Genomic DNA, 26786 nt, shown 5'->3' on the forward strand with positions numbered 1-26786 from the left:
TGTGGCCCCTGGGGGCGGGGAGGGGTCTCCACCGCCCGCGCTGGGGGGGGGGGTCGGGAGGGGGTCGCCGGTCCTGTGGCGGGTGGGTGCTCCCCACGCCGGGGGGGCACAGCCTGCGGGGTGGGACCCGGTGCTGTGCCGGGGCCCCTGTGGCCGGTGTCCTCAGAGGGTCGCCCGCGGAGGTGGCTTCGTGCTGCGCCCAGGGCCGGTGTCGGCCGGGGGTGCGGGGGGTTGAATGCGCCGTGCTGGTCATCCCTGGGGTCCCCCGCTGCCTGTCAGCCCCCCCCCCAGGCTTGCCCTGCTTCAGGGGGATTCCAGTACTGCTGGTGGTCCCGAGGGTCCCCCGCTGCCTGTCACACCCCCAGGCCTGCCCTGCTGCAGGGGGGCTCCAGCACTGCTGGCTGTCCCTGGCATCTCCTGCTGCCTGTCACCCCCCCAGGACTGCCCTGCTGCAGGGGTCTCCAGCACTGCTGGTGGTCCTGGAGTCCCCTGCTGCCTGTCAGCCCCGCCCCCCCCCCCCCCAGGCCTGCCCTACTGCAGGAGTGCTCCAGCACTGCTGGCTGTCCCTGGCATCCCCTGCAGCCTGTCACCCCCAGGGCCTGCATTGCTGCTGGGGGGCTCCAGCACTGCTCCCTGCCCCCCCCCCACAGTCCCCAAGCGTGTGGAGTGTGGGACACACACTCCTGTTCTGCACACCCCGCTCTCGCAGCGCGGGCAGCAAAGCCCTGATGTGGGGTGCAGTGTGCTGCTTGCTGCGTGCAGAGAGTACTTGTACAGAAGCAAGACAGTGCTGTGTCGTTATGGGCATCTGTGTCTTCCTCCAGCCGCCTCGTCCTCTGCTGGGATCAGGAATACTGATTTGGACAGTAACAGGAGCAGCACTGCTCTTCCCCCCTCTAAATGCGGGGGGGAGGTGGTGGGGGTGGTGCACATGGGTAAAAGTGTCTCATCAAAAAGTCCCTGCCATGCTCTTTGTGTGGTTCTTCCCCACCAGCGTGTGGCTCCTTGAACAGGCAGCATTTGGAGATGAGGCACAAGAGCTATGGGAAAACTGGAGAAGAGAGCGGAGGTGAAAGGCTGCCGGAGGTTCATGCCGTGGTTTGTCAATGGGGTGGCAGCCCAGGCCAGGGCTGAAAGCTCTTCAGGGAGAGCTTTGGACTGTCAGGCCAAGACAAACAAATCCAAAGGTTGAAATTCAACGGGCGAGGTTCAGGGGGAGGGAGGAGGGTACAGACGCTGCAGTCCTCAGCATGGGCCTGTGTGATGCGTGCGGCCAGACGTGCCTCCAAGGTTGAGCTTCCCTCCCAGCAGGTCTGCAGTGCCCCGGCCTCCCAGAGCTTCCCCTGGCCTGAGTGTGCCTGCAGGGCCATGTGGTGAAGGGGGTGGGTGGGAGGATGGGGAAAATGCAAAGTGTTGCTAATCCAGGAAAGAAAGACTCACGTAATCAGGGCAGAGCATCACCCAGGATCAGCAGCCGCGATCTCTCTGCCAAACCACAGAGGGTTCGGAGGGAAGGAAAGGCCCTTCCCGCGGCCTGTGAACAGTTAAATGGACTGGTCCAAACCAGGAGGCGGCCGCAGCTAATGGGGAGGAACACTGGGTGTGAAAGGGCTCTTTGTCCCAGCAGGAAGGTGAAGGGTGCCCAGAGGCAGGGGACCCACCCAGCGATAGAGGCGCAGGGCAGGCTTGTTTGCAAGTGCTGGGTGACGGCTCCCGCAGGGGAGGTGGTTTTGCACTCTTGTTCCTTTTGAAGCCAGACAGCCCCGGCCTGGAAGGCCCTTTGGCCAGACGGTGGAATGACTTAGTTGGGGTGCTGGGGAAAAGCAAGTGGGACCCAAGGAGAAGCCCCATCCAGCCCTCAGTGCAGGACACCATGCTGTCCTTCCCCAGGGAGGGAGGCGATGAATCCTGGCAGGTCTCACAGCCAGGCAGAGAACCAAGGGGGGGGTGGGGGGTGGGGGGTCCTTCTCCCTGTAGGACAAAGTCTCTGAACCACAGACCAGAGGTGCAGGGCCAGGGGTAGGGCAGGAGTCTGGCAGCAGCTGGGCAGGAAAGAGAGAGACACAGTATCACCCCTCTCCTTTCCGGGGCTGAGACTCGCTGCTAATGAAGGAAAGCAGATAATGAAAGCGATCCCCGCTGGCTGCTCGCTGGGGCGATGGCCCAGCTCAGCGAGGGGTCAGCGTGAATGATGTTTCCTGCCAGTGTGAGGCTTGGCTTTTGGAGGGACATCCGCCAGGTACCGTGGGACAGCTGGGACTGGCGCACATCACGAGGGGCCTGGACTGAAGGGCAGGCCCAGAGCATGACTTTGGGCATCCCCGGGGAATCCAGGCCATTTTGGTGACAGCGATGAGGCACATCCTGCTGCTCTTCTCTTTCTGGTGGAGAAAACACAGCAAGCCAGCAGCAAGCTTCCTGAAGGGTTTGGGAAGTGGCTGCCTGCTGCATTAATATTTGCTAGTTTATACAGCTGTCCCCCAGGCAGGCATTCACCGATGTCCTGGTTTTGGCTAGGATGGAGTTAATTTATTTTCTAATAGTGGATGGAATGCTGTGTTTGGGAATCAGGATGAGAGCACTGATAACACCCTGATGTTTCTAGTTGTAGCCAAGCAATCAAAGACTTTTTCAGTTGTTCACATTTCCCTACTAATGAGAAAGGAGGGGACACAGCCAGGATGGGTGACCCAAACTGGCGCAGTTCTGGGGCCAGTGCAGTGTTTTGGGACAGCTCTGAGCTGCATGGCCTGAGTTGTGTGGTTCAGTGAGAAACTTCATTGTTTAGCACCAGTTTCATGTGTTTTGCTGTAAAGGCCTGTTATCATCGCTTATATCTGTCTTTCTGCTATTCTAGTGAACTACATTTATCCCAGCCCGTGAGGTTTTGGTTCTTTGGTATTGGTTTTTTTTTCCCCCCTTTCCCTTCACTCTCTCACTCCCCCAACATTCCACCTCCCCCCCCCCGCCTCACACTTTTAAAGAACAAACTACTGTGTGGTGCTCAGCTCTCAGCTGGGGTAAAACCACAACTGCCTAGCAGTAGAAAATGCAACTAGTACCCAGGGTAAGTGGGTAACCCGAGGCCTGGAGAAGACCCCAGTAACTGTGTGCACACACAGTCACGCGCTTGTACGTGTCCTCAGGTAGCCACATGAACTGTGAAGCAGGTTCCGTGGAGAAGTCTAAGGCCTTGTGGCCTCCCCAGGTAGGTGACGTGCTGGCTGTGGGACTCACCGCTGGTGCATCTGCAGAGGATGGTGAGTTTGGGCTGAGCTTGAGACAAGGAGGTTTCCCATGTGTCCCAAGTGGAGACAAGGGAATGAAGCCCGATCTGTGTCCATGTGCATTATTGCTCCCACAGCTGCAGAGGACATCCTTACACTGTCCATACCCACCCTAGACCCAAGCCCCAGCAGAAACTCTTCACATTGACTGGACATGGAGGCCCCCACCACATCTCCCCGTGCCTGCACCCGCCCACAAGGACTGAACACTCACTCATCTTGTCAAACTGCTTTAATATTTGGACATGAAGACAGGACAGAGCCAGTCAGGCTGTGCACAGACAAGATGCCCCCGAGCCACGGTGTAAGGCTGCAGGGCTTCCCTTCTCAATGGATATGTGGATTTGGCCAAGGCGCAGTTCAGCTGATGACATCCTGAGCGTGCCAGTGAGGTGCACGTGGGGGGTAGGGAGGAGGGATGGGGGATCCCCAGAACAGCTCAGAGGTTGTTCAGCTCCAACAAGGTCTGGTCCAGGACCTGGTGGATGCCCACGTTCTCCTCTTTGGCACTGGCCAGATTCTCTGTGAATACAAGATACACCCAGCCACACACGCAGACATAGCCCAAGGGTGCCCAGGAGCAGCCAGAACCACACACACCGCACACCAAGCACAGACACACACACACAGACAAACATTTCAGTGTGGTGCCAGCCTCCAGCTGAGCAGGACACCCCTGCTGAGCAGAGTCTACAGAAACGGGCTCACTGCTGGCAAGGATGAACCCAGCTGCTGCAGGTCCTGCCAGAGAGGCTCGTCCCTGGGGGCAGGCAGCCCCCACTCAGCGGCATTTCCATCCTCACCTGCCATCTCACTGCACACAGCCAGGCCTCCTGCAGCGCAGGTACCCCTGGCAGATACTGTTCCCTGGCCAGCCTCCAGCATCTCCAGCCCAGGGCATCGCCACTGGCCAGCTAGCACATGCACAAACTTGGCCAGTGAAAGAGGAGAGCCAGTGCTTGCTGCATGACACAGCAGTGCCCCATGAAGAGGAGACAGACAGCAACCCAGGAAAGTGAGGAGAGAGGATGGCAGAGAGAGAAGGAGCAGAACTAACCAGGGACAAGCCCATTACAGAGGCAGCCTCCTCTGGTGCTCACTTTCAAGGGGCATTCTCCTTAACTCTAGATACCGGGACAGGACAAGAGCTCTGCCCACCCTCCTCCATCTCCCAGCACTCCCTGCTGGGCTCTTCCTTATCCCAAATTTGGGGCAGCGGGTGTTGCCAGCTCCTCTCCCAGCCCCCCCCCCCCCCCCCATCACTCTGCAGAGGCTCCACTCCAAGGGGACCCTCCCTGCAGAGTTTGGGGTGATCCGAGTGAGAAGGGAGCGGCTGACCTCTGACCCCTGGGACGAGGCAGGCAGCGATACAAACCACAGCATCCTTCCCCGGCGGGGCCGGGCTGACACCAGCTAACAGCCGTCACCCCGGGGTATCACAAAAAAACACACCCACTCCCCTCTCAACGAAAAGAAAGATCAGCTGCAGAGCGCCTGCCTGTCCCCCCCCACCCCTTCCCCGAGCACGGTGGTTACACCCTGCTCCGCACCCCACCTCGCCCCGGTGGGGAGCAGGCAGGGGCTCCCAGCCCCGAGCCAACCTGACCGAAACAGGGCAGGGAGAGGGGCCGACAGCGGCCGAGGAGCGGGAGGCTGGGCTGGGGCCGGCGGCTCCGGGCAGCTCAGTTGTTAAGCTCGGTAAGGATGACCCGCAGCTCGTTAGTGAGAACGCGGTTTTTCTCGGCCTCCTGCCGGGAGCGCTCTAGAGTAAACGGAGACATCAGGGCAGCAGGAGGAGGAAAGAGAGAAAGGCTCGTTAGCGAAGAGAGGCAGCGTTCCCCGCTGGAAACCCCGCAGCCACCCAGCCAGCAGCGGCGGAGAGGACCGAATGGAGGAGGCAGCTGACCCCAGGGACAGGGACGGGGCTGAAGGCTCATCGTTTTGGGAACTGGTTCTGGGGCAAGGTAGGATGCCAAGGAAGGAGGATCAGGACCCATTTAGGGATCGCTGCTGAAGGGTAGGGTCAGCCCCTTCATCAGGGGAAGGATGACGCACAAGAGGTGCCATGGCTGAGATGACTGCTTGCAGGTCATGCCTGGTGGGGATGGGGAATAGGCAGGACCAGGTTGAACTCTTGCGATTTCAGGCCAAAATAATCATGGAGAAGATGTCATGAGATGAGGAAAGCTGTGTATGAAACCAACAAGGGGTGGCAGGGGTCATCCCCAGGAACAAGGCACAGAGAGACCTGTCCTGCTCAGCCTGGCAAGGCTCTCAGCCACAGCCAGCTCAGAGGTCCCACGGGTGTGAGCTGCCTGCACCCACCCCCCACCACCCTGCTGCTGGGTGAGACAAGCTGGAGATGAGGGACAGAGCGGCATGACGAAAACAGAGAAACCAATAAAAGAAAACTTTATTCAGACGAACTCAGTAACTCAGAAGGACAGAACATAAAAGTCATGAAATGCAAACTGAAGAGCAATGTGCAAAGGACAGAAAGGAGGAGCCAGGGGGCTGGGGGATACCTGCCTGCCTGCCTGGGAAAGGGCTGCACATTCTGCCAGACCCGATCTTCAATCCCCTGGGCCTGAGCTTTGGCAGTGGAGGTAACGCTTTCCCTATACGGGTCCTCCCCACCCTGGGCCAAACAAAGAGCACCAGGGGTGCCTTGCTGCAGGGACGTGGTGGGTCTGGTGGCCATCTGGCCCTAGAACTGAGGGTCCCCGGTGCTTGTGCTGCTGGGGAGCTGAGGATGGAGCTGCTGGAGTAACAGGCTCATGGGCACAGCCCTATTCCCCACTAGGAAATGCTACTGCACAGAGCCTAGCTTTTGGAGATCCCAGGGGTTGCTGCTGTGTCCTGCCCAATACTGCAACGCACCTACACCTCATCTCTCCCTACAGAAGAAAGCATTATTACAGGAACATCCCAGGCCAACTCCTGTCCCAAAGAAGCTGATGGATAGGCATGGGCTAAGAAGGGTAGAGGAGGACACACCGTCCAGGGAAAGCGGTGTGGTGGCTAGGCAGGCAAGTGGACAAGCTGGGTAGGGGTAAGGCAGGCAAGGGGGTGCAGTGCTGGTGCCCGGTGGGCCACTCAGAGGGAGGTGATGTCATTAAGTGCATTGTCCAGCTCCTCGCTGATGGCTTTGTACTTCATCTTCTGCGCATACACTTCATCTGCAGGTGGGGTGCCGGTGGAGGGCAGACAGTGGCACAGGGCAGGGGGTGGAGAGAGAGAGTGGTTGTGAGCAGGGAGCTGAGGGCAGCAGGAGCATGCGGGCACTGGTGGAATGGATGCAAACCTATTCCCCACCCAAGCCAGACCCCAGAATCTCTGTGCTTCAATGCCAGGCAACGCTGCATCCATCTTACCCCTTCCCAGAACCCCTGCCCGTCCCCTCACCCTGGCCAAGCCCTGGCCAAACCCCACCAGGGGCTCACTGTGGCCAGTGCTGCCAGGAAAGAGGGACGTGAGGCCAATGGGGACATTTTACCTTCCAGATCATCAATGGTTTTCTCCAGCTTCGCCACAGACCTTTCTGCAAACTCCGCCCGGGTCTCAGCCTGTGGGAGCACAGCGGGGAGAGTGTGAGCTGTGGAGCATGATGGGGATGGTGCAGGCTGCAATGCAGCCCAAATCTGCCCCTCCTGCATTTCTGGTACCCTTCTCCTTGGAATCACCCCTGTAAAAGGTAAGGGACAAGGGCCCCATGGACCCCCGTACCCTAAACCAGATCAAGCTGATGGGGAGTGCATCCCAGACGTGGGTACCTGCCATGCTGCAGGACTGCAGCTTGGGGAACAGTGAGAGGACATGGGCAGAACCCACACAGGACGGCAAACTCGTGCCTGCACTGAAGCAGTGCTGGCCCCCGACTCCTTACCTCCTTCAGTTTTTCCCCTAGCAGTTTGATTTCTTCCTCGTATTTGTCCTCCTTGGTGGAATACTGCAGAGAGAGACAAGCACCCGTGAGCCCCAAGGGACACCTCCAGCCGTCCTCCACCCCAGCAGGAGACCCCAGCACCCCCAGACCCCATGCACTCTGCCCAGCCCTAGCAGCCACACCAGGTCCTACCTTGTCAGCCTGGGCTTCCAGGGACTTCAAGTTGTTGGTGACAATTTTCAGCTCCTCCTCTAGGTCACCACATTTACTACATCCCAAGCAGGGGCCACCAGGAAGGGGGGTGGGACCAGGGGGGCAGGAGAAAGTGGGGAGCACAGAGAGCAGGTGCGGGAAAGGAGGAAAGAAAGAGAGAAAACAAGTTGAGAGAGGAGAAAACTCAGCACAGGTGGAGAAGGAGCAGAGCCGCTGTGAGCGGGAGCTGCTGGGACGCATCCGTTCATCCAGTCCTTGTGTTCCTGTGCACGGACACCCCGTGCAGTGCTGCTGGCCAGGCTCCCACTGGCCTTGGCAAGGAGAGCAGGCACGGAGGGATGGAGGAACGTGCCCAGCCTGTGCCCACCGGAGGGAGAGGCAAGGGGGGGTCAGTGATGGAGGCAGCAGTGCAGAGAGGAGAGAGGTGGCTTGCACGGTTCGAAAGACAGCAACAGAAAGAGGGGGCTGCTGCACACTGCCCCACACCCCTGCCCCAGTACCTCTTCCTCTGAGGCAATGAGGGATTTGAGAGCCTGGTCCATGGTCCGCAGCTCTTCTTCCAATTGTCTCACTCGGCTGGGGTGGAAGAGGGGTACCCCAGTGCAGGGGGACAGCAGAGAACAGGGTCAAATATGTGCTGCCGGTGGGCGAGCATCCCCCTTGTCCCCAGCCTGCAAGCCCAGGGACCACCCTGACAGCAGACTCTGCTGCTCCCGGGAAGGGACATCCCCACCCCCAAGGTTGCCAGGGATTTGGGGCAAGGGCTGCATAGGACCCCCCCACGCTGTCCACCAGGAGCCCCACTCACCTCTCTGCCACCTCTGCTCTCTCCTCTGAGCGCTCCAGCTCTCCCTCAAGGACGACCAGTTTGCGGGCCACCTGTAGCCAGCAGCAAGGGGCACATATCAGCCCCATGCTTGCCCCAGCCAGGGGCACGGGGCTGCGAGGAGGGGGCTCCAGGTACTGGGGGAAGGGTGCGTGTGGGTGTGGACACACACCTCCTCATATTTGCGGTCAGCCTCCTCTGCTATGTGCTTCGCCTCCTTCAGCTGCATCTCCTGGAGCTCCATCTTCTCCTCATCCTTCATGGCCCTGTTTTCGATGACCTTCATGCCTCTGAGGAAAGCCCAAGCCAGAAGATGTTAATGACACGGGTCAAGGTGGCACCTACACCTCCTGCCTGCTTGCTCTATCTATCCACCAGCTGGAAAGACACATGACCATCACTGGCCACCCCACACACTAGTACCCCAGGAGTGCTCCTGAGCACGATTAAAGCAGTTGAGCTGGCCCCAGGGCCACGTTCCAGTGAGGTGGTATGTGACTAGATGACCTTTCCAGGTCCCTTCCAACCCCTAACATGCTGTGATTCTGTCTGCAGTGCTTCTCTGACAGGCAGGTTCTGAATCCATCATTTTGGGGTAAAATGCATGCAGTGCAGGATGAGACTGCTGCAACCTCCAGAAGGTTGCAAAAGCAGCCAGCAACCTTTACAAAATGCTAGGAAACATCCCACGGCAAAGCCTTTCCCCATTCAGGGCTGATGCTTTTAAGCAGGGGGCCACTGAAGCCCCACAGTAGGGACTCCTGGAGACCATCCTCCCCTTGCTCAGATGCTGTTGCACAAACTGGCATTGGCCACTGGAAGGAAGAGCTCACACAACCGCCAGGAACACTGTGACATGCCTGGGCAGTCCTGCACAACCCCAGTGCCTTTGCCTGTATGGCTCCTGCCTGGGAAACCTGCTTGCTGCAAGGATGGGGCAACACCATTTGCAGGACTGCTTTATTGCACGAGGCTGGTGTGTTCTCAAAAGACGAGATGTTCCCTCTTGTGCTACTGTTCATCCCTTTGGCAGAGGGGGCTCATTGGGGCAGAACGCAGGCTCTAAGGACCCTCTGGCTTCCTACAGTATTTGTACCATCACCAGACAAACCTTTCCAGGATTTTATGGGTGCCCTGAAACTGTCAAAGCCTTTTTAAGAACACTTGTATCTGAGCAACTCATCTGCCTTACAGCTTTGCATTCTCACTTCAGGATCTGCAGGGAAGCCAACGCAGAGCCCGTAAGGTCACATCAGAGGGGCCTCCTGGTGAAACCAAGGGGGCTCCCTGCAATCAAGGGTGACCTGACACCACTCCCACCATCACTTCCCGTCACACCTTTCACTCTCATCAGCCGCCTTCTCAGCCTCCTCCAGCTTCTGCAGGGCAGTGGCCAGGCGCTCCTGGGCTCGGTCCAGCTCCTCCTCAACCAGCTGGATACGGCGGTTCAGAGAAGCCACTTCAGCCTCAGCCTGGGGAAGCAGAAAACCCTTGATCACCACATGTCTCATGTATACACACACAATAAATATATATATATATATATAAAGCATTTTCAGTGGTTACTTCTGCATTTCCTATCCAGAGCACCCTTTGGCACCATGCAACAAGGCAGCACTCACTGGAATGGGATGCCCAACCACGCACCCCCTCGCTTTTCCAGAGGGACAACAGGTTTTTCTCCATTCCTTGCACCCTGTTAGATACTGGCTCCTCCCACCCATACAACCAGAGCCTGGCACGTGCAGCTCCTCCACCATGTCCTCACACCTCCAGCTCCAGCCCGAGAGGAACGAGATGTGTTCCCCAGGCTAGGGTGGCCAGAGCAGCCATGCCGTCACGGGGACGGTATTTGGGGTTTGGAGAGCAGTGAGTAAAGGGGGAGGAATGCCCCGTGCAGCTTCGCTCCCGAAAAGGAGATCGGAGCTGCTTGTGGATTTCCTGTTTACGGAGGAGGAGGCAGAGCAAGCTGGGAGCCTCTCCTGCGGGAACCCCCCCGGCTCTGTGCAATGAGGCAGCCCGAAGCCCAGCACGGCTCCCCTCCCGGCCCCCTCCCACCATGATGATGCACAGCACTGAGACAAGGGCAATGGAGTCACCCTTGGCGGGCTGGAACCTGGCCGAGCTGCAGCCACTGGGCCCATGGGAGTGGGGCACTCCGCTTTCCCAGGCTCCCTACAAGTGGGACTAGCCTTGGCCAAGAGTGGTGTGCTCCCTCCACACTCCATCTCCGCTCCAGCCCCTGACACCTCCTGTCTCTTTACACTGGGAAAGGCCTCCTGCTCCATCGCCAGCATGGGAAAAGGCTGCTATGGTGCCTCCCACCCCCGCTGGGAGACAAGCCCAGTGAAGGGATGGCAGGCAATGAGAGCTCATGGCAGGGAGCAGACCAGCGCACCAGGATGCAGGGAAGCACGTACCACCCCAAGGAATACTGTCTCCTGCTTATTCACAGGCTGGGGCAGGCCTGGCTGGCTGTGGGGCCCAGCTCTGTCTGGCCTCATGCTCCTGGGGAATGCCCCAGGAGACACTGGCCAAGCTGGAGGACGGTGGGAGCAGCAAGGGTCCATCACCCTGCACAGCCCTGCTGAGCGCCCCATGGCAAGCCAGCAGGATGGGGTCAGGCACACCCCTCTGAACGGGGCAGCCCAGCAGGATGCCAGGCGGGCGGCCAGCCCCCATGGCTGGGCTGGCACAACAGCCACCTCTGCCCTGTGAACACCCCTTTTCCGGGCTCACCCAGAGCCTGTCCCCCAGGCAGACAGCAAAATGGGTGCCGGGGATGGTCCCCACGGGGTGATACTCTGCCTGTGGCAGTTGCCTCACCTCACGTGGAGCATTTTTTCCCCCCAGGGAAACACCCCCAAAGTGGGTCAGAGCTGCTGGGATGGGCACTTGGGAACATAAGCTCTCCTACAGCTCCCAGTGACCGGGGAATCCGATCTGCAGCTGCAGGAAGGGGCCATTTCCTCCGCACACAGCCCGAGTGACAACAGCCCGGGTACCGCACCCAGCTCTGCCGCTCCTGATATGATGAGGATGTTAAAGGAGCGGGCATAGGAAAGAGAAAGAAAAAACACCCACCGCAAAACAAAACCCCAAACCAGGCACCAACAACAATAAAAGAGCCAAACCAGGAACAAAGCTGCAGCTTGGAAACGCCGTCCCGCTGCCCGAGTGGAAATTCTGTCCCGTGGCAGCGTGAAGGGGAGTGCCCCGTCCCCACGAAGGGACATGCTGGGGAGCCGGCGGCTCTGTCCCTGCTGCGGCCCAGACCGCGGAGCCCGCCTGGCAGCCTGGGTGTGGGATTTTTAGCCGTGCTGACGGTCGGCCCCCGAGGGAGGGGATCCCTTCCCAGATCTGCCCGTCCCCACGTAGAACCAAGGCTGAGCTGCCCGCTGCCCCGCGCCCCTCCAGCCGGGATGCCGGAGGGAGCCCCACCGCACAGCGCATCCCTCGCAAGACCCATGGAGAAGGCAGCCCGAAGCCGGCGGCGATGCCCGGAGCCCCTGCCCCCGGAGGGTCTCCAACTGCCGCGGCACGTCGATGCCAAGTCCCCGAGGGGCACCTCGGCGCTCCGCCCCGGGGGCAGCGGGCCCGGCTACGGGGAGCGGGGCGGGGTGGGAGGGCGAGGTGGAGTTGGGGGGGGGGCGGAGGGGGACACACCGCCGGGCCTAACCCGAGGGGAAGGATACCGGCGGCGGGGCCGGAGCCGGTGGGGCGTCCTGAGGAGCTACCGGGACGCCCCCCCCCCCGCCTCCCCCCGCCCCACCGCGCCGTTCCCCACCCCCTCCCGGCGGCCCTTACCCGCTCCCGGGCCTGCCGCTCGGCATCGGCCTCCCGCTGCAGGTGCTCGGCGCGCTCCTCCGCCTCCTCGGCCACCTGCTGCAGGCTCTGGATCTTCCTCTTGACGGCGTCAATGGAGCTGCTGCCGGCCATGGCTGGGGGCTGCCGGCGGGGAGGCCGCGCCGCCAAGGCTTTTGTGGGATCCGCCCGGCTCGGGCAGGAAGCGCTCAGGCAGCGGCCGCTCCCGCCGCCCGCCCTGCCTCTTATCCCTTCCTGCTCCTCCTCCTCCTCCTGCCGCCACCGGCCGACCTGCGCCGCTGCCCCCTCCCCGGGCAGCCTACACGGACCCCCGGGCAGGGTGCGCGGTGCCCACCCCCGGCAGGGGACAGTCCTCGCACCGGGGGGGGGGAAATGTGCACAGTGGCGCCCGCCCGGACCCTCCCCCCCAAAAGGACACAGAGTGCCCCCCCTGGGCAGGATGCACGCTCCTCCACAGACAGGGGTCACGGTCCCTACCCGCGCCCCACCCCAAGGTGCAAGTGGCTCCTGGTCAGGGCACACTGTCATCCCACCCGGGCAGGGCGAGTAACATCCCCCAGCCCCCACCGGCAGGGCACATAGTACCCCCGGACAGGGCACACAGTGCCCCTCAAGATACAGGACACAGTCGGCCACCCCACTCCCAAGGCAGGGCACATAGTCCCCTCCCTGGGCAGGATGCATGGTGCACCCAGGCAAGGGTGCAGTCCCACCAAAATCCCCCAGAGCGATGGAGGGGAGCACAGGGAGTCCATTTCCCTGGGAAAAACAAGGGTCCCTGGGAGTCTGGAAGTGCCAGAGCCTGGTCTCTGTGAGCCCTCATGTGCACAGGAGCGGTGTACCCATGGGTGCTCCCCATGCTCTGCCCCCCACACCCCCTGCTACGGACCTGGGGCAGGGGGTGGGTCATGGGCTTTTGCTTCATAGGGGTCATAAGAAGTGAATGAGAGGCACAGGGCAGAGCCTGCTCCTGGGTGCCCTCACAGAGTACCTGGTACTGGGGCCCTGGGCCACAGCCGGGTCCCCAGCAGCAATCCTGCAGAGTGTCTTGGCATCCACTCCCACAAATGAGGACGTGGCCGGCAGCCACGCAGAGATCCATGGGACCCACAGAAACCCCTGCACGCCCCAGCTGCCCTGAGGGTGCTGCCCTATGGAAGAGGCCAGTCCTCTGCATCCCAGCCGGGTCACACATGCCTTGATCCATCAGAAACTGGTGCTGGTGGCACTCAATCCTCCCTTAAGGAGCTCTGACAGCTCCTGGGCAGCCCCAGCCGCACTTCACACCTGACTCCAGGGATGCCAGTTCCCAGGCTGACCCCGCTGGCTGCCCTCAGCTCCAGAGCCAGGGGTCCTGCAGAGGGGACCGGCCACACCACCAGCAGAGCCCTGCAGCCCTGATGTCCCCCTGACAAGCGGCCCTGGAAGAGACGGTGCTGCGGGTCGCCCAGGAACACATGGCCTTGGGCTTGGTCTCTAGCCTGGACGATGCTGCCTTGCTCCCAGCCCAATACCTGGGTGCCAAAAGTGCTCCCAAGCCAACACCCGGGGTCCCGAGCAGAAAAGGAGGTCCCCGGCAGCAGTGGGGCTGGGGAGCGCCGGCTGTGGGCAGGTGGGGGGGCAGGTGGGAGGAGTGGCTGGGGGAAGCCGCACGGGGTCCCACATCAGGCAGGCTGGGTGCCTCCTGCTCTGGCCCCACCCAGGGATGCAGTCACTTCCCAGCAGAGACCCGTTCCCTCCCACCGGCTCGGGGAATCGCCAAATAAGAGCAAAGTCTCCGCCGGGGAGAGCAACCAGGGCGGGAACTCGGGAGGGGGGGGAAACTTTTGGGATCCTGGCCTGGGAATGGTGGAGTTTGGCTGGGCCCCGCTGGGGTGGCCAGGGACAGGTTACCCGCTGGGGACATGGAGGGCTGGAGGGGACTGCTGGGGCTAAACCTGCTGTCCTGGCTGTGGTGTACCCAGCAGCCCCCACCCCACACCCCAACATGGCACTGCCAGCTGTACCCGGGGGATGCCGAGGCCATGGCGTCCCCGGAGAGCTGCTGGTCAGGGGTCAGGTGCTTCCTGGCCTGTGCCACTGTCTGGTTGCCCTCCAAATGCCAGGGGATAATGCGCCACATTTACCCGGCTCGGTGCGGTGCCCGTGCGCTCTGGGCACTGCCATGCTGTGTGGGGAGAAGGGCAGTGCTGGAGCTGGGGAACGTTACGTCCTTTAAGGTGTTAGTTGACGCTGCTGTGAGAGCAGGAGCCCGCACGGGTCTCTGAGACAGGCCCTGAGCTGGCTGAGGAATGGGGGTGCTCAGTGCTCACAGGAACTGCCCCCCCCCCGGCAGCCAAGGAGGGTATGGGGGTCCCTGAGGAGGGAGGGAGGCAGGCAGGGGGGCTCAGGGGGTCTACCCTGCACTTCCTGCGCTGGAGCCAGGAGCTGCCCTGCGTCTCTCCCCACAGAGCGGGTGACGCCAGCGCTGGCACTTAGTGCTGTCAGCACATTCAGGTCCCTGTCACTGGGACCTGGTGACTCCCAGAGCCCCGCGCATGGTGCAGCTTCAGCATGGACCTGGCCTGGCTGTGCTGGTGATGGGCTCCCAGCCCTGCCTGGCATCCCCGATGCTGCTTCTTCACCATGTCTCCCTCCACAGCCCTTCCCTGGAGAGGCCGGTGGCTCCTGCCCAACATGTATCTGCCACCCCACAGACCACTCAAGCCACTGTGGACCAAGAGCCAGGACACACACCCTTCCTGCTCAGGGCAGCATCGCACAGCCTGCTGCCAGCAGCAAACCACTCTGCACCCCAAGGCTGCCCAGTGCCACCACTTGCCCCTTCCTCAGAGCCCTGCACCGAGGATGTCCCCTGTCCATGCTCAGCCGGACCCCACACTGAGTTTCCCCTGTCCTGCCCCAGCATGGATCCAGTCAGACTGTTTTGAACCCCGATACACACAGCAGCCACCCTGCCTGCCTCGACACACCTGTCCCACGCCAGGATAAATGTGTTCTTCCAGGGGATTTTCAATGCTTTTACTACTTGGTTTAGTATCTCCCTAAACCAGGGCAGGTCCATGGGGTCAGCAAACAAGACTGGGAAGCCCCTCTGGCCGCTCCCTGGGCACTTTGGACTGCCCCAGGGACTTGGGCTGCTGTTGCTCGTCCTTGTCTGCTCACCCCTGTCCTTGGCAGCCACCTCAGAGATTTGACGCATCTCCTCCATTTAGCTCCATAAACCAGCTGGGATTGAATTTTTTGTTCCCAATCCTAAAAAGCCTGTCCGTGCCCTGCTGGCTGTGCTCCAGCCGGCTCCCCTTTAGCTTCTCCTCCAATTTCCAGGGTTGGTTTACATCAAAGAAGGACTGGCTATCAAAAGGAGGATTTATTTATAGGGTGTCAAATACCCTGTGTGGCACCACGGGTCGTTATACCCTGTTCCCGAGTGGCTGCATGGCCACACACAGCTGTTCCACCCTTCACCCTGGCCAGGCACAAGCCAATTTCAACACCTTCCTAACATCTCCCCAGGCGGATCCATTTCCCAGGAGGAACATCAGTCATGGCACTAAATAAAACTCTTCCTAGCATGCCCTTCCCAGGGCACAGGGTGGCACACCGGACCCCAAAATGACCGAGTTCCCCCCCCTCCCCCCCTCCCTACCCCCCCAAGCATCCTTTCTTGCAGCCAGCACTCAGCAGCTGCCCACAGACAGGAGACATTTCTCTTTTTTCCTGCCACAGTTTAGCAAGTGCCATGGGGTTTTTCCTACAAGCGTTGCAGAGGTGTGTGCCGGGTGACACACCTTGGGACACTCATCCCTGCTAGCTTTGGGGATTGGACATGGGGCTGCCTGCAAAGCTCCAGGGGGGAACCAGCGACCCAAGTGGTGCCTGCCACAGCTGGCCTGGCCCCTGCACACCAAGCAGGATCTGCCTGGTCCCTGTCCCGAATCTCAGCCTGGTTCAGCGTCACAGGAATGGGATCCTGACAGTCTTCCCCACGGACACTTTCCATATAAGGCCCCCGTCTTCCCTCACCCCCCCTCCCCTTTCCCCCCGAGGTCCGGCTCCCGCACAGGGGAGGAGTTGCCGGAATGGCTACATACGTCTGTAGCTTTCTTCTCCGCCTGCTCCAGCTTCTCCTGGGCCTCCTTGACGGACTCCGAGTACTTCTCCACCTCATCCTCTGTCCCCTTCAGTTTCTTTTGCAGGCCTTGCTGTTCCTCCTCCAGCTGGGGAAGGGACAGAGGGCAGGGGTCAGGGGGGATGGAGGTGCCCACAAGGCTGTGGGGGGAGCAGCCATCACCTTTCTGGGGACACGCAGGCTGGGGCAGTGCAGGAGCCACACAGACATGCTCCCTCTGCCAACTTTGAGTCCACAGGACCTCCAGGAGCTGTTGGTCCCTGGGGCCAAGGGAGCCTCCAGCATCCCTGAGCCCTGCAGGGGTAAAGGGATGGTAGGCTGTCCTGTGTAGGGGACTGGAGGAGTCCTGTCTTGAGGACATAGCTTTTGGGGGCCACTAAAAAGTTCCCCATCGCTGTGTGGCTAAGGCAGGAGTATACCGTCCCCAGCAGTTTCTCCAGCAGAGAGATCGGTAGGTGGCACTGCGATGTGGCAGTGGGCTGGAGTGCTGGACCCTGGGAACAGGCATCCATCGGGGTGAGGTCTCAAGGGACAGGCATCACCAGAGCTGGGATCCACAGGCAGGACACCGAGTGGGGCACAGCGCACCCCCGGGACAGGGGCTGGATCCGCAGGCTGGACCCCCAGCGTGGGGAGGTCCCTGGGGCCAGGCACCCAGCACAACGAAATCCCCCAGGGCTAGAAACCTTTGAGGAGGGTCCCAGGGCAACTCCAGGGAAGTCTGTGGGACACTCACCTGCTTGCAGCGGTCCTCTGCCTGCTTCTTGTCGGCCTCCGCTTGCTCGGCGCGATCGATGGCGTTCTCCTTGTCCAGTTTCAGCATCTGCATCTTCTTCTTGATGGCTTCCATGGTGGCGGTGGGGCAGGCAGCGGGGCGCGGAGCAGCGGTGGGGCGCGGAGCACCGGGGGCAGCGAGAGTACTGGAGAGGCGAAACCACCAGTACTGCGACCCCTGCCCCGCCGCGCCGCTTAAAAGCCGGGGAGGGGACCGGCCAGGCGGGGACCGGCCTGGTACCGCCCCCGCCGCCTGCCAATACCTTTTAGGGATAGGCTCGCCACCGGCCGCGGCACCGAGCGGGACGGGGGGAGCGGCACCCCCGGTGGGCACCGCCGTAGCCCCGGCGTCGGGCACCCAGGCGGGCAGGGGGACATCCCGGGGTGCTGCCAGGGGACCTTGTGGGGCACAGCGCTAGGTGTACCCCGGTGGCTCTGGGTGAGGGACATCCCGGGGTACAGCCAGGGGACCTTGTGGGGCACAGCGCTAGGTGTACCCCGGTGGCATTGGGCAAGGGACATCCCGGGGTACAGCCAGGGGACCCTGTGGGGCACAGCGCTAGGTGTACCCCGGTGGCATTGGGTGAGGGACATCCCGGGGTACAGCCAGGGGACCCTGTGGGGCACAGCGCTAGGTGTACCCCGGTGGCTCTGGGCGAGGGACATCCCGGAGTACAACCAGGGGACCTTGCGGGGCACAGCGCTAGGTGTACCGCGGTGGCATTGGGCAAGGGACATCCCGGGGTGCTGCCAGGGGACCTTGCGGGGCACAGTGCTAGGTGTACCCCGGTGGCTCTGGGTGAGGGACATCCCGGAGTACAACCAGGGGACCTTGCGGGGCACAGCGCTAGGTGTACCCCGGTGGCATTGGGTGAGGGACATCCCGGGGTGCTGCCAGGGGACCTTGTGGGGCACAGCGCTAGGTGTACCCCAGTGGCAATGGGTGAGGGACATCCCAGAGTACAGCCAGGGGACCTTGTGGGGCACAGTGCTAGGTGTACCCCGGTGGCATTGGGTGAGGGTCATCCCGGGGTGCTGCCAGGGGACCTTGTGGGGCACAGTGCTAGGTGTACCCTCGTGCGATGGACGAGGGACATCCCGGTGGCACAGGGCAAGGGACATCCCAGGCGAATGTATTAGTGGTACCCTGGGATCACTGTGCTACAGCCAACCCAGGGCACTGTGTTAGGGATCCCTTGGTGGCAGAGCTGGGAAACTCCTTGACTGTCTGACAGCAACTAAAACCATCAGGGTGTTATCAGCACGGCTTTCATTTTAACACCCAAACACAGCATTCCATCCGCTGCTACAAATGAAGTTAACCCCATCCTGACTAAAACCAGGACAAAGGGGTACCCTGGTGGTACTGCAGTAGGGGTACCCTGGAGGCACTGGACTAGGGAGAGCCTATCAGCACTGTACCTGCGCCACTGGTGGCTCTGCACTGGGGGACACTGTAGGAATACTGCACAAAAAGACACCCCAGAGCACCGTGCTAGGGACACCCCAGGGGTACTGCACTGGGGATGCCCCCTCGCACTGTGCTGGGCACACCCTGGAGCACGATGGAAGGGGCCTTTCTGGGCCCGGCCCTGGGCTGGGGGACATACCCTGTGGTTTCTCACCATGGTGGGGAACAGGGTGTGTGGGGCCCTGTGCCTGGGCACTGCCTGGGCTGGCAGCGTGCCCTCGCTGTGCCCCAGGTACACCACCAGCCACCCACCCCCAGGACTTGAGACCTGCCCCTGCTCTGGCCAGAGGGCATGTCTGACACTGCCCTGAGGGCACCCCATGTCCTGTCACTGCACCCTGAGACCTGAGGGACTGGCTTGGGGGCACCTCAGATGCTGGCACAGCACTTAGGGACACCCATGGGCTGGCACCAAAGTCTTGGGGACACCACGATTGTACTCAGGGATGCCCATAGGCTGTGACTGTGGCTGGGGCCACCCATAAGCTCCAACTGCGATTCGAGACATCACAGGCCGTCACTGCATTGATGCTCAGAGGCTGTGGCTACACGCAGGGACACCCACAGGCCGTGGCTGCACCACAGCCTGGCACTGCCCACATGGGGAAAACCCCCTGGGACAGAAGTGACCAAGCCCCTGACCTCCCCATCCAGCCCCTGTGGGTGAGGCAGAAGTGCCCCAACTCTGTGCAGGCTCCCTGGCACCCACCCCTGGTGCCACCATCCTGGCACCTCACACCCTGGTGCCACCATCCCCAGTACCTGTGGGGACAGCCAGCACATGCACAGCTCCTAGGGTGGCACTTCAGGGCGACATGGGGTGTGTGTGGGCAGCCCCGCTGCCCCTCTCCATCCTTCTCCTTTAAATAAACTGTATTCAACAGGCAAAAAAATGCAAACCCTTCAGATCCTGACTCCTCCGAAAATAACCCGTGCTTTAAAAACGCTCGTAAATGCTTCTGGCACATTCCCAGCTGCAGGGTGGGCTCCGGGGCTGGGGGTGCTGGAAGGAGCTGGCAGAGGGGCCGTGGGAGCCGTGCAGCACGTGGGGACGTTGAGATGGGACAGGGGAAGGAGGGGTGTGTGGGCTCCCCCACCCCATCGTCCCAGGGCAGCATCCAGCCCTTGCATGCCGCAGTGTTTTGGCACCAGGGCTACCAGTAGAGAGGAGCAAAACATTTTTGAGATGGAGGAAGTGGCTTTCTAGGACCCACCAGCCCCAGGGGGATGTAAGAGGGGCAGGAGCAACCAAGGACCGAGAGGCCACTGGCACCACGGGGAAAGCAGCAGCAGAGTTGCTGCTGGACTCCAGAGAGCAACTATTAATACTGACGAATTAGGCACATATTTGGACAAGGAGCATCAGTAACCGCCGGCACGTGGCTGCTGAGGGGCAGGGTAGGGGGGAAATGCATCTCCCATTTTTCCTGGATGAGAACGTGTCGTTCTTCCTTGAGATGCTTCATCCCAGAGCAACTCCATGGGCTCGGCCCACGTGGGAAACACAGGGATACACGTGGAGTTCCCTGGGCCCCCGTCCCCCCACCCTGCCTGCTCGCCGTCCTTGCTGACCACCCCGAGCCAGTACCTGGGTGAGAGCCTGGTGCTGGGTCAGGCCAGCAGAGATTGTCAGGGGACAGCTGGGAGGACTGGGATGCCTGTGAGAGCCACAAATCCACCCTGGAGCCTGGCCAGGGGCGAGCATCCCAGGGGAGACGACCCCTTCGTGCGGCCGGGGACATGCCCAGGGACGTGCCCACATGCGGACAGGGGCTGGCAGCCGGGATGCTGCAGGACGCTGCCCGACGCTGCCCTCGCTGCGCATGATGCTCATCGCTCACGGTGCTGGGGAGGGGTCCTGGAGGCAGGGGACCTGTGTCAGCCCACCCATGTCCCCGCTCCACCCTGCAGCATCCCTGCCTGCCCCGCTGCCACTCAGGTCCCCTGAACCCCTGCTGAGTGACAGGGTGGGAACAGGTGGGGGGACACTCAGGCAGCTGCTGCCTGCTCAGGTCGGACCCGGGGGGCTATTTCGGGGCGTGAGCTCAGCCCCGGCAGCCGGGAGGGCTCAAGCCACATTCCCAGACCCACAACCCACCAAGGGCTGCCCCTTCCCCACCGGTGGGCTAGCAGGGAGCCCCCCACCCACTCCCTGTAGCAACCTCCCCAGGGATATTTTCAGCTGGCAGCAGGAATGGGGCCAGCAGCCCAGCTGCCCCTCCTCCCCTGAAGCCCAAATCCCCCAGCAACAAAATCCCCAGGGTCCCCTCCCGCAGCGGTGCCCCCCCTTCCCTCCCAGCAGCACCTGTGAGGGACGGCACATGGCTGGCAGCGGGGGTCCAGCCTGCTGGGTGCCTGGAGCTGGACGTGCCTCAAATATTTTCCATGCTGTATAAGCACCAGCGCTAAAACCCCCTCCCCGCCTCTGCTGGGAAGGCAGATGCCCACAGCCCCCCTGCCCACCAGCCTTACCTTGCAGGAAAACCAGTTTTATTGATGTACGTGTGTCTTTCCAGGAGACATTGGCATCCCCTACCCCACCCCAGAGTTTTAGGGAGAAGCTGTTTTCCTTCAATGTTTTATATGGGATGCTTAAAGTATCAAAATAGTGAGACAAGCCTCAGCAAGTGCAAAGGGAGAGGGAGGGGTGTCCTGGAGCCAAGCAGGGGTGGGATGCTGGGCTGCGGGACCCCATTGAGGGGGGGTGGGATGCTGGGCTGCGGGACCCCATTGAGGGTGGGGGGGGGGGTGTTGCAGGGGAAGGGGGGTATAAATGAACTTTGAAAGCTGTAGGCTCACTACTAGAGGAACTGAAGTTAAAAAATACTACAGATCTTGGAAAATGATTGCAGGCACTTGGGAAGGAGGAGGAGAGCAGAGCTGGCTTGGGCTGCAGACATGTGGGAGCCCTGCTGGAAGGCAAAGAGAAGCTCTGGGGCTGAACCCATCACTTCCCCCCCCCCACTCTCCTCTTCCCCGAGTGGAGGCACTGTTGCTTCCAGCCCTGTTGCTCCCCGGTGGGGCCCAGGCTGAAGAAGATTTGGAGGAAGAGGAGAAGGAGGATGATTCAGCCAGCAGTAAGGCATGGGAGGTGAAAGGCAGCTCAGCGAGGGAACCACGCTGCTCTCTGCACCCCCCTCACACAGGAGGGGGCAAGCCGCCCACCTCTCCCCCTCCCACTGGGAGGAGAGAGAAAAGACAGGAGCACAGGGAGGAAGGACAAAGGCACACAGAAAAATCCCCTTTTAGCGGAGAGGTGCCCGGCCCCATACCCTGGGGCTGGCGGGTGGGTGCTGAGCTAGTGCAGCCCACCCCAGCCGGGTCTCTCCAGGCACTCTGGCCATTGTTGTGTGTGCGTGCGGGAAGGTGGGCTGGGAGGCAAAGCGGAGTTGCTGGTGCGGCACCGGTTTGGAGTGGCAGCTGGGTTAGTCCCGGCACTCTGGCTGCGGGCAGGGCTCTGGTCTAAGCCCAGGCAGCCCTTGGCTTGAGGCGGGTTGTCTTAAATAGGAGCGGGCGGGTGGCAGTCTGTGCAGCGAGGCGGGGGCGGGCGCGGGGCTCAGTTCTGCTCCTCGTCCCGCAGCTCCGAGGGCAGGAACTTGTACTGCTGCTGTCGGATCATGGCCAGCTTCTTACGGGCCTCCTCCAGCTCCCGCTCCTTGCGCAGCATCTCCTCCTGGGCGGCAATGATCTGCCAGGAGACAGCCCTGGGGTCACAGCTGCCCCTCGACATGGATGGCCCGAGCCTCTGCCGCAGCACTGAGCCCAGAGCCGGGCTCTCTGGCAGCTGCGTCCCCCACCTGGCAGCTGCTTCCCCCATCGCAGCTTCACAGGCCCTAAGCGTGGGAGATCTTATCCCTGTGGTGGGACTACGGTCCCACAGTACTCTGGAGGTAAGAGGGAGCAGCCCTGCACCTGGGGCTCAGCCCTACACACTCTGTAGAGAGTCTCAGCTGCGAGCCTGTGGCCAGGAGGCAGCACTGGGAGCTGTGGCTCCCCACAGCATGCAGCTCTCACCCCTTTCCCAACCCTCTGCCCTTCACATGTGTCGCAGACACTGGGATGGTGTCAGCACTGCACCGAGAAGCCAGGGCACTACACTCCTGGCAGCATGTGCCTTCACCAGCTGTGCCCACTGCTACATGTGGTAGGACAAGGGTGAAGCCACAGTGTTTGGCACTCAGGGGCATGGGATGCACCCACAGCACCTCTGGAGACACGCCCTGTGCTGGTGGGCAGTGGGACGTGCTCCTTAGGCACACGCAGGTTGTGGTGGCAGCCAGAGCCACCCCTGTCCCATCAGAGCAGCCCCTGCTCCTCACCTGTGCAATCCCCCCGACCATCTTCTCCTTCACCACCACCGTTTCGTCATGGTCCTGGAAGGCAGCTGCCTTCTGCGCTGCCTTCACCAGATTGTCTGACGCTCTCTTGACCGCATTGCCAGCAGCCTACAGCAAGGAAGGAAGGGAGCAGCAGTAATTCACAGCCCCGAGGACCACAGCTGCCTGTGGGGATGGGGGGCAAGCCAGGGACAACCCCTGCCCCAGGCCAGACTGGCAGGCAGGCCAGGCAGCCAGGCGTGCTGGGAGCTGCAGGCAGGGATTCCTTTACATGGCTTGCTGCCTTGCCACCCGCTCATGACCATTTCAGGCGCTGCTGCTCCCTGACGGGCTCTGGCTCCTGTCTGAGCAGTGGGGCAGGGACTGAGGGGCAGCTCTGCTGCCCATCCCCAGCCCTTGGTCCCTAAGGGACTGGAGCTGAGACCCTATGTTAATCCCTGCGACCCCGTGTTAATCTCCCAACCCACAGACATTAACCTCTTGTGTGCCGTGGCCTCTGAGGATTAAAGGTGCTACAGAACACACCTCCCAAACATTAACCTCTCTAACACCAGTGATGCAGTGCACACATTTCAGACATTCCTGTGCCAGTTCATCATCCTCAAACGCTGCCAGTCTCGTCAGCCCATGGCTGGCATGCAGCCACCAGCAAAGTCCAAGTAACCTGGAGCTCATGCTGCAATGAGCTGCGTGATGATGGCATGCAGGCAGGGAGCATGAGCCCTGGGAAGCACCCATGTGCCTTCACCCCATGCCCCGAGCAGTCAAAAGGGGACAGCTGGGGCTGTAGTGCAGCCTGGGACTCACCTGGAGACGCCTCATGGCCTCTGAGTCGTGGTCAGCCTTCACCTTGCAAGCCACCAGGAGCTGTGCTGTGGAGGCAGCCACCTGCTTGGCAGAGGAGATGAGCTTCTCTTCGCTGGCGTGGCCCTGCACTGCTGCATTGGCGGCTTCGCACAGGTTGTTGGTGGCAGCAGCCACCATGCGTGCCTGCGGCAAGAGAGGCTGTCAGGGGAGGTACAGGAGCTTTCCACAGCCTAACAGGCTCCAAGGAGGATGTGTGGGGCACAGGGTGGTAGAGGGAGAAAGAAGCACAGCGGCTTCTGTCACTGAGAAGTGCAAGGGCAGAGCATCCTCATCTCTGTGGCAGGAGTCAAGAGAAGGGTCCCCAACATCCCCCGAGCATGACCCTGATACTCACAGCTGAAATGAGTCCCTGGGACCACTGTCCATCATCCACTGCGTTGGCGGGGATGGCACCCACCTGCGAGGAAGAAGAGGAAGGACTGGAGTGAGGCTCACTGCCCTGTGCACCCCTTCTCATGGGGCACAAGGGCTACAAGCAGCCCTGGGAGAAGGCAGAACCCACTACACCCCTTTCTTATTTCATTCCCTCTTCCAGCCTTACCTTCCCCTGAGCCACCAATTCTCGTTGGGCTGCTGAGGCTGCCTTCACCAGGGCACTTGTGGCTGCAGCAATGGATTTGGCAGCTTCCAGGATCTGCTCCTCGAAGTCCAGGCTCTCATCTGCTTGCTGTAGGCAAAAGCAGGGTGAGTCCCAGACAGGCATGCTGGGACAGATGGAGCAGAGCAGGATGATGGGTGCAGGGGGGTGAGCGGGCACATATAAAGCTGAATCAAGGGCTCTGGGGTGCAGAAGGGCACAGGATGCCCAAGGAAGGTCTGGCTGGGGATGTGGGAAGCAGTGGGAGCACAGGAAGAGTACACCGGCTCTCAGATGGGACGTTACACCCGGCTGAAGCACAAGCAGGAAAGTCCCAGCCCACCTCAAGCTGAGCACTACCTTGGGCTTGGCCCTTGGCTTCAGCTGCTCCAGCTTCTTGGCTGCAGCCTCGATGGCAGCTGCTGCCCCCAGCAGCTCATTCTCGGCAATGACGGTAGGGTCTTCTGGGTCAACCCACTCGGTCCCTAGAGAAACCCGGAAGCAAGGCAGCTTAAAACCTCCAGCCAGCTTCATTTCTGACTCACCCCACGTCCTCCATGAGCTGCTGAGTCCTCCACCCCAATCCCAGCCCGCAGCCCTGCCTCTCTGAGCGGGACCCTTCATTACCTTTCATGGCCTCGGCTGCCTGGATGAGCTCAGTGACAGAGCTGGCCACGCGCTTGGAGTAGCCTGCCAGCTGCTGCTTCAGCTCGTGAGTCGGCTTCTGCAGGATCTGCGGGGAAGGAGCAGGGGTCAGCACCTGGAAAAGGGGGGCCTCACGGGTCCGTTTGGAGTGCAGCCCGCAGGGAAGGAGGGTGGGATCCCCCAGCTCCCTCACACAGGTACACATCAGGCGCCTGTGATGCTTTTGAGAGAGACCCTGGCTGGTCTCCTGCCCGAGGATGGGGTGAGCTTCTCCTTAAGGCCTTCTGCATTCACAGCTTCTGGGACATCTCACAGACAGCAAAAGCTTTCCTGCACCCAGCAGCTCCCTGGTCCACGACTTCTCCCCCCCCCCCCCCCCCAACGCATTTCAAGTTCCCAAAGGTTTTGCCCTGTTTTGGAAATTTGTCTGTAAACACAACTTGGGCAAAGGGAGTGTTACCTAGAAAGCAGAAGTTCCCAGATCCCAGGGGCAGTGTTCGGGTTTAATTGAAATAAAATGTAGAGCCCTGATTTGCTAAGAAGTAGTTTTGAATAGGAGCTGGTAAGGACTGGTAAGAGGGACTCCTCCTGCCCCAGCAGGTGTCAGAGCTGGGACACTGCCAGAGAGGTCTGAGGTTCCCCAGTAACTGGGGGAAAGCTGGCAGGAGGAGTTCAGACCACCAACCCAATTAAAGGACTGTACAAATGACCCCACACACACCCTAAAGGAGCACACATGCTAACTGGAATGCACTTGACCAATAGTAGATGATGCAGCAATTACCAAGCCATTAGTGTAAATTCAGGGGGGGTCTAATCCTGTGACAGGAGGAGTGCAGAATGAGCACCCAGCACCCCTCTGTGCAGGCAGAGACAATGCAGCACCTCTGCTCTGCGTGTGCACGGGCACCCTGCACACCGAGTACTGGCCCTGCTTTTGGGACAACAGGGCAGGCACCCTGGGACCACATCCCAGACCAGCAGCACTGGCTGTGCCGAGATGAGGTGGCAGGAAAAGCCATGAGGATCCTTCCTTTGGATGGGGTGGGAGGGCACCACATGCACACACCACAGCACACGTGTGCACACACGCAGGGTCCGTATGCACAAGCAGAGCTCACCGCTGGCCTGACTCTCACCGCGGTGGTGGCAGCTGCTGGTCAGCTAGGGCAGGTGTGAGTACACATGCACACACACACACATACACACACACAGACCCTGGGGGCCCTGCAGACACACGCTGAGTGCCACCCCAGCACCAGGCTGGGCACGCAGACACACCGTGAGCAAGGCTCATGCTAAGGTTAGACAGCAGCAGGCAGCCCAATGTTGCCTTACTCACCGGCTGACAGGGAGGGAGGGAGGAGAGAGAGAAGAAAGCAGTGAACGCCCTGTCCGGGGCACGCAGGCAAGCACAAGGGAGGGCAGGGGAAGGTGGGTGCTCTCCTGTGAGGGGGGAAAGGCAGCCAAGAGGAGTGGTGGGAACCGAGGATCAGAGGTCCCGGGTGGGGAGCTGTGCTGCCATCATTAGCTCATACTTCAGCCTTGCAGGGCCAGGGGCAGCTGGGGCACCGGGATGAGGTTCCCATGGCTGGAGGAGCCACCTACACCCAGAGCAGCCACTGTCCTCCTCACCCCTCTTACACCTTATTTCTCCCCAGCCTGAATTTCTCCCCGGCATTTTTCAGCCACCAGACCTCTCTGCTTTTGGAAGGAGAGACCTATGGTTACCAAATACCAGATCCCCGCAGAGCTTCAAATTCCTTTCCCTCCCCAGTGAAATATGCAGGCTTTACCACTCCTCTGCCAGGAGCCACGTTTTCCACCCCGAGTCAGACCAACCCTCTTTGTTGAGCTCTAACCACACTTGTTCACACTCCCTCCCTGTGAGGAGACGATTCCCATGGTGACCCAGCACACAGCATCCTATCTGCCATCTCCCCTCC

The 26786-nt window shown here is 61.0% G+C and overlaps 2 protein-coding genes across 10 annotated transcripts in view; both read right to left on the reverse strand.

Annotated features, from left to right (window-relative positions):
• Positions 1–3504: 3504 nt before the first annotated feature.
• Positions 3505–17109, reverse strand: TPM2 (tropomyosin 2). 8 transcript variants are annotated; one of them, XM_084278876.1, is made up of 9 exons: positions 16906–17109; positions 16132–16257; positions 9551–9684; positions 8385–8502; positions 8195–8265; positions 7366–7441; positions 7174–7236; positions 6784–6853; positions 3505–3809 (listed from the first exon to the last, which is right to left on the reverse strand). In XM_084278876.1, the coding sequence occupies exons 1-9, from the start codon at positions 17017–17019 to the stop codon at positions 3727–3729; spliced, it is 855 nt and encodes a 284-aa protein (XP_084135002.1). In that variant the 5' UTR covers positions 17020–17109; the 3' UTR covers positions 3505–3726. The 8 variants fall into 8 exon arrangements, with proteins under 8 accessions (XP_084135002.1, XP_084135004.1, XP_084135006.1 ...); XM_084278878.1 differs by lacking the exon at positions 7366–7441 and adding an exon at positions 7887–7962; XM_084278875.1 differs by lacking the exon at positions 3505–3809 and adding an exon at positions 5683–6466.
• A 3787-nt stretch (positions 17110–20896) lies between these two features.
• The window catches only part of TLN1 (talin 1), a gene marked incomplete at its 5' end in the record, with an annotated part of 30723 nt that continues 24833 nt past the window's right edge, over positions 20897–26786 (reverse strand). For both annotated transcript variants that reach the window (XM_084278947.1, XM_084278946.1), the window contains 7 exons: positions 20897–22102; positions 22734–22859; positions 23559–23741; positions 23953–24015; positions 24160–24285; positions 24556–24680; positions 24823–24928. In XM_084278947.1, coding sequence (XP_084135073.1) covers positions 21971–22102; positions 22734–22859; positions 23559–23741; positions 23953–24015; positions 24160–24285; positions 24556–24680; positions 24823–24928 — 861 coding nt within the window. In that variant the 3' untranslated portion in view covers positions 20897–21970. The remainder of the gene's footprint in view (positions 22103–22733; positions 22860–23558; positions 23742–23952; positions 24016–24159; positions 24286–24555; positions 24681–24822; positions 24929–26786) is intronic.

The sequence above is a fragment of the Gallinula chloropus genome (genome assembly GCF_964237585.1).
Source record: "Gallinula chloropus genome assembly, chromosome: Z".
Classification (NCBI taxonomy): Eukaryota; Metazoa; Chordata; class Aves; order Gruiformes; family Rallidae; genus Gallinula; species Gallinula chloropus.

What these genes read in the sequence shown, in the direction of transcription:
- TPM2 (XM_084278876.1), bottom strand. Translation starts at nt 17,019, where the DNA reads ATGGAAGCCATCAAGAAGAAGATGCAGATGCTGAAACTGGACAAGGAG. An exon ending in CGGAGAAGAAAGCTACAGAC is followed by an intron (nt 9,685 to 16,131) that starts GTATGTAGCCAT and finishes CTGCTTCCCCAG; the next exon opens with GCTGAGGCTGAAGTGGCTTC. An exon ending in GCGGCTGATGAGAGTGAAAG is followed by an intron (nt 8,503 to 9,550) that starts GTGTGACGGGAA and finishes GGCTTTCCTCAG; the next exon opens with AGGCATGAAGGTCATCGAAA.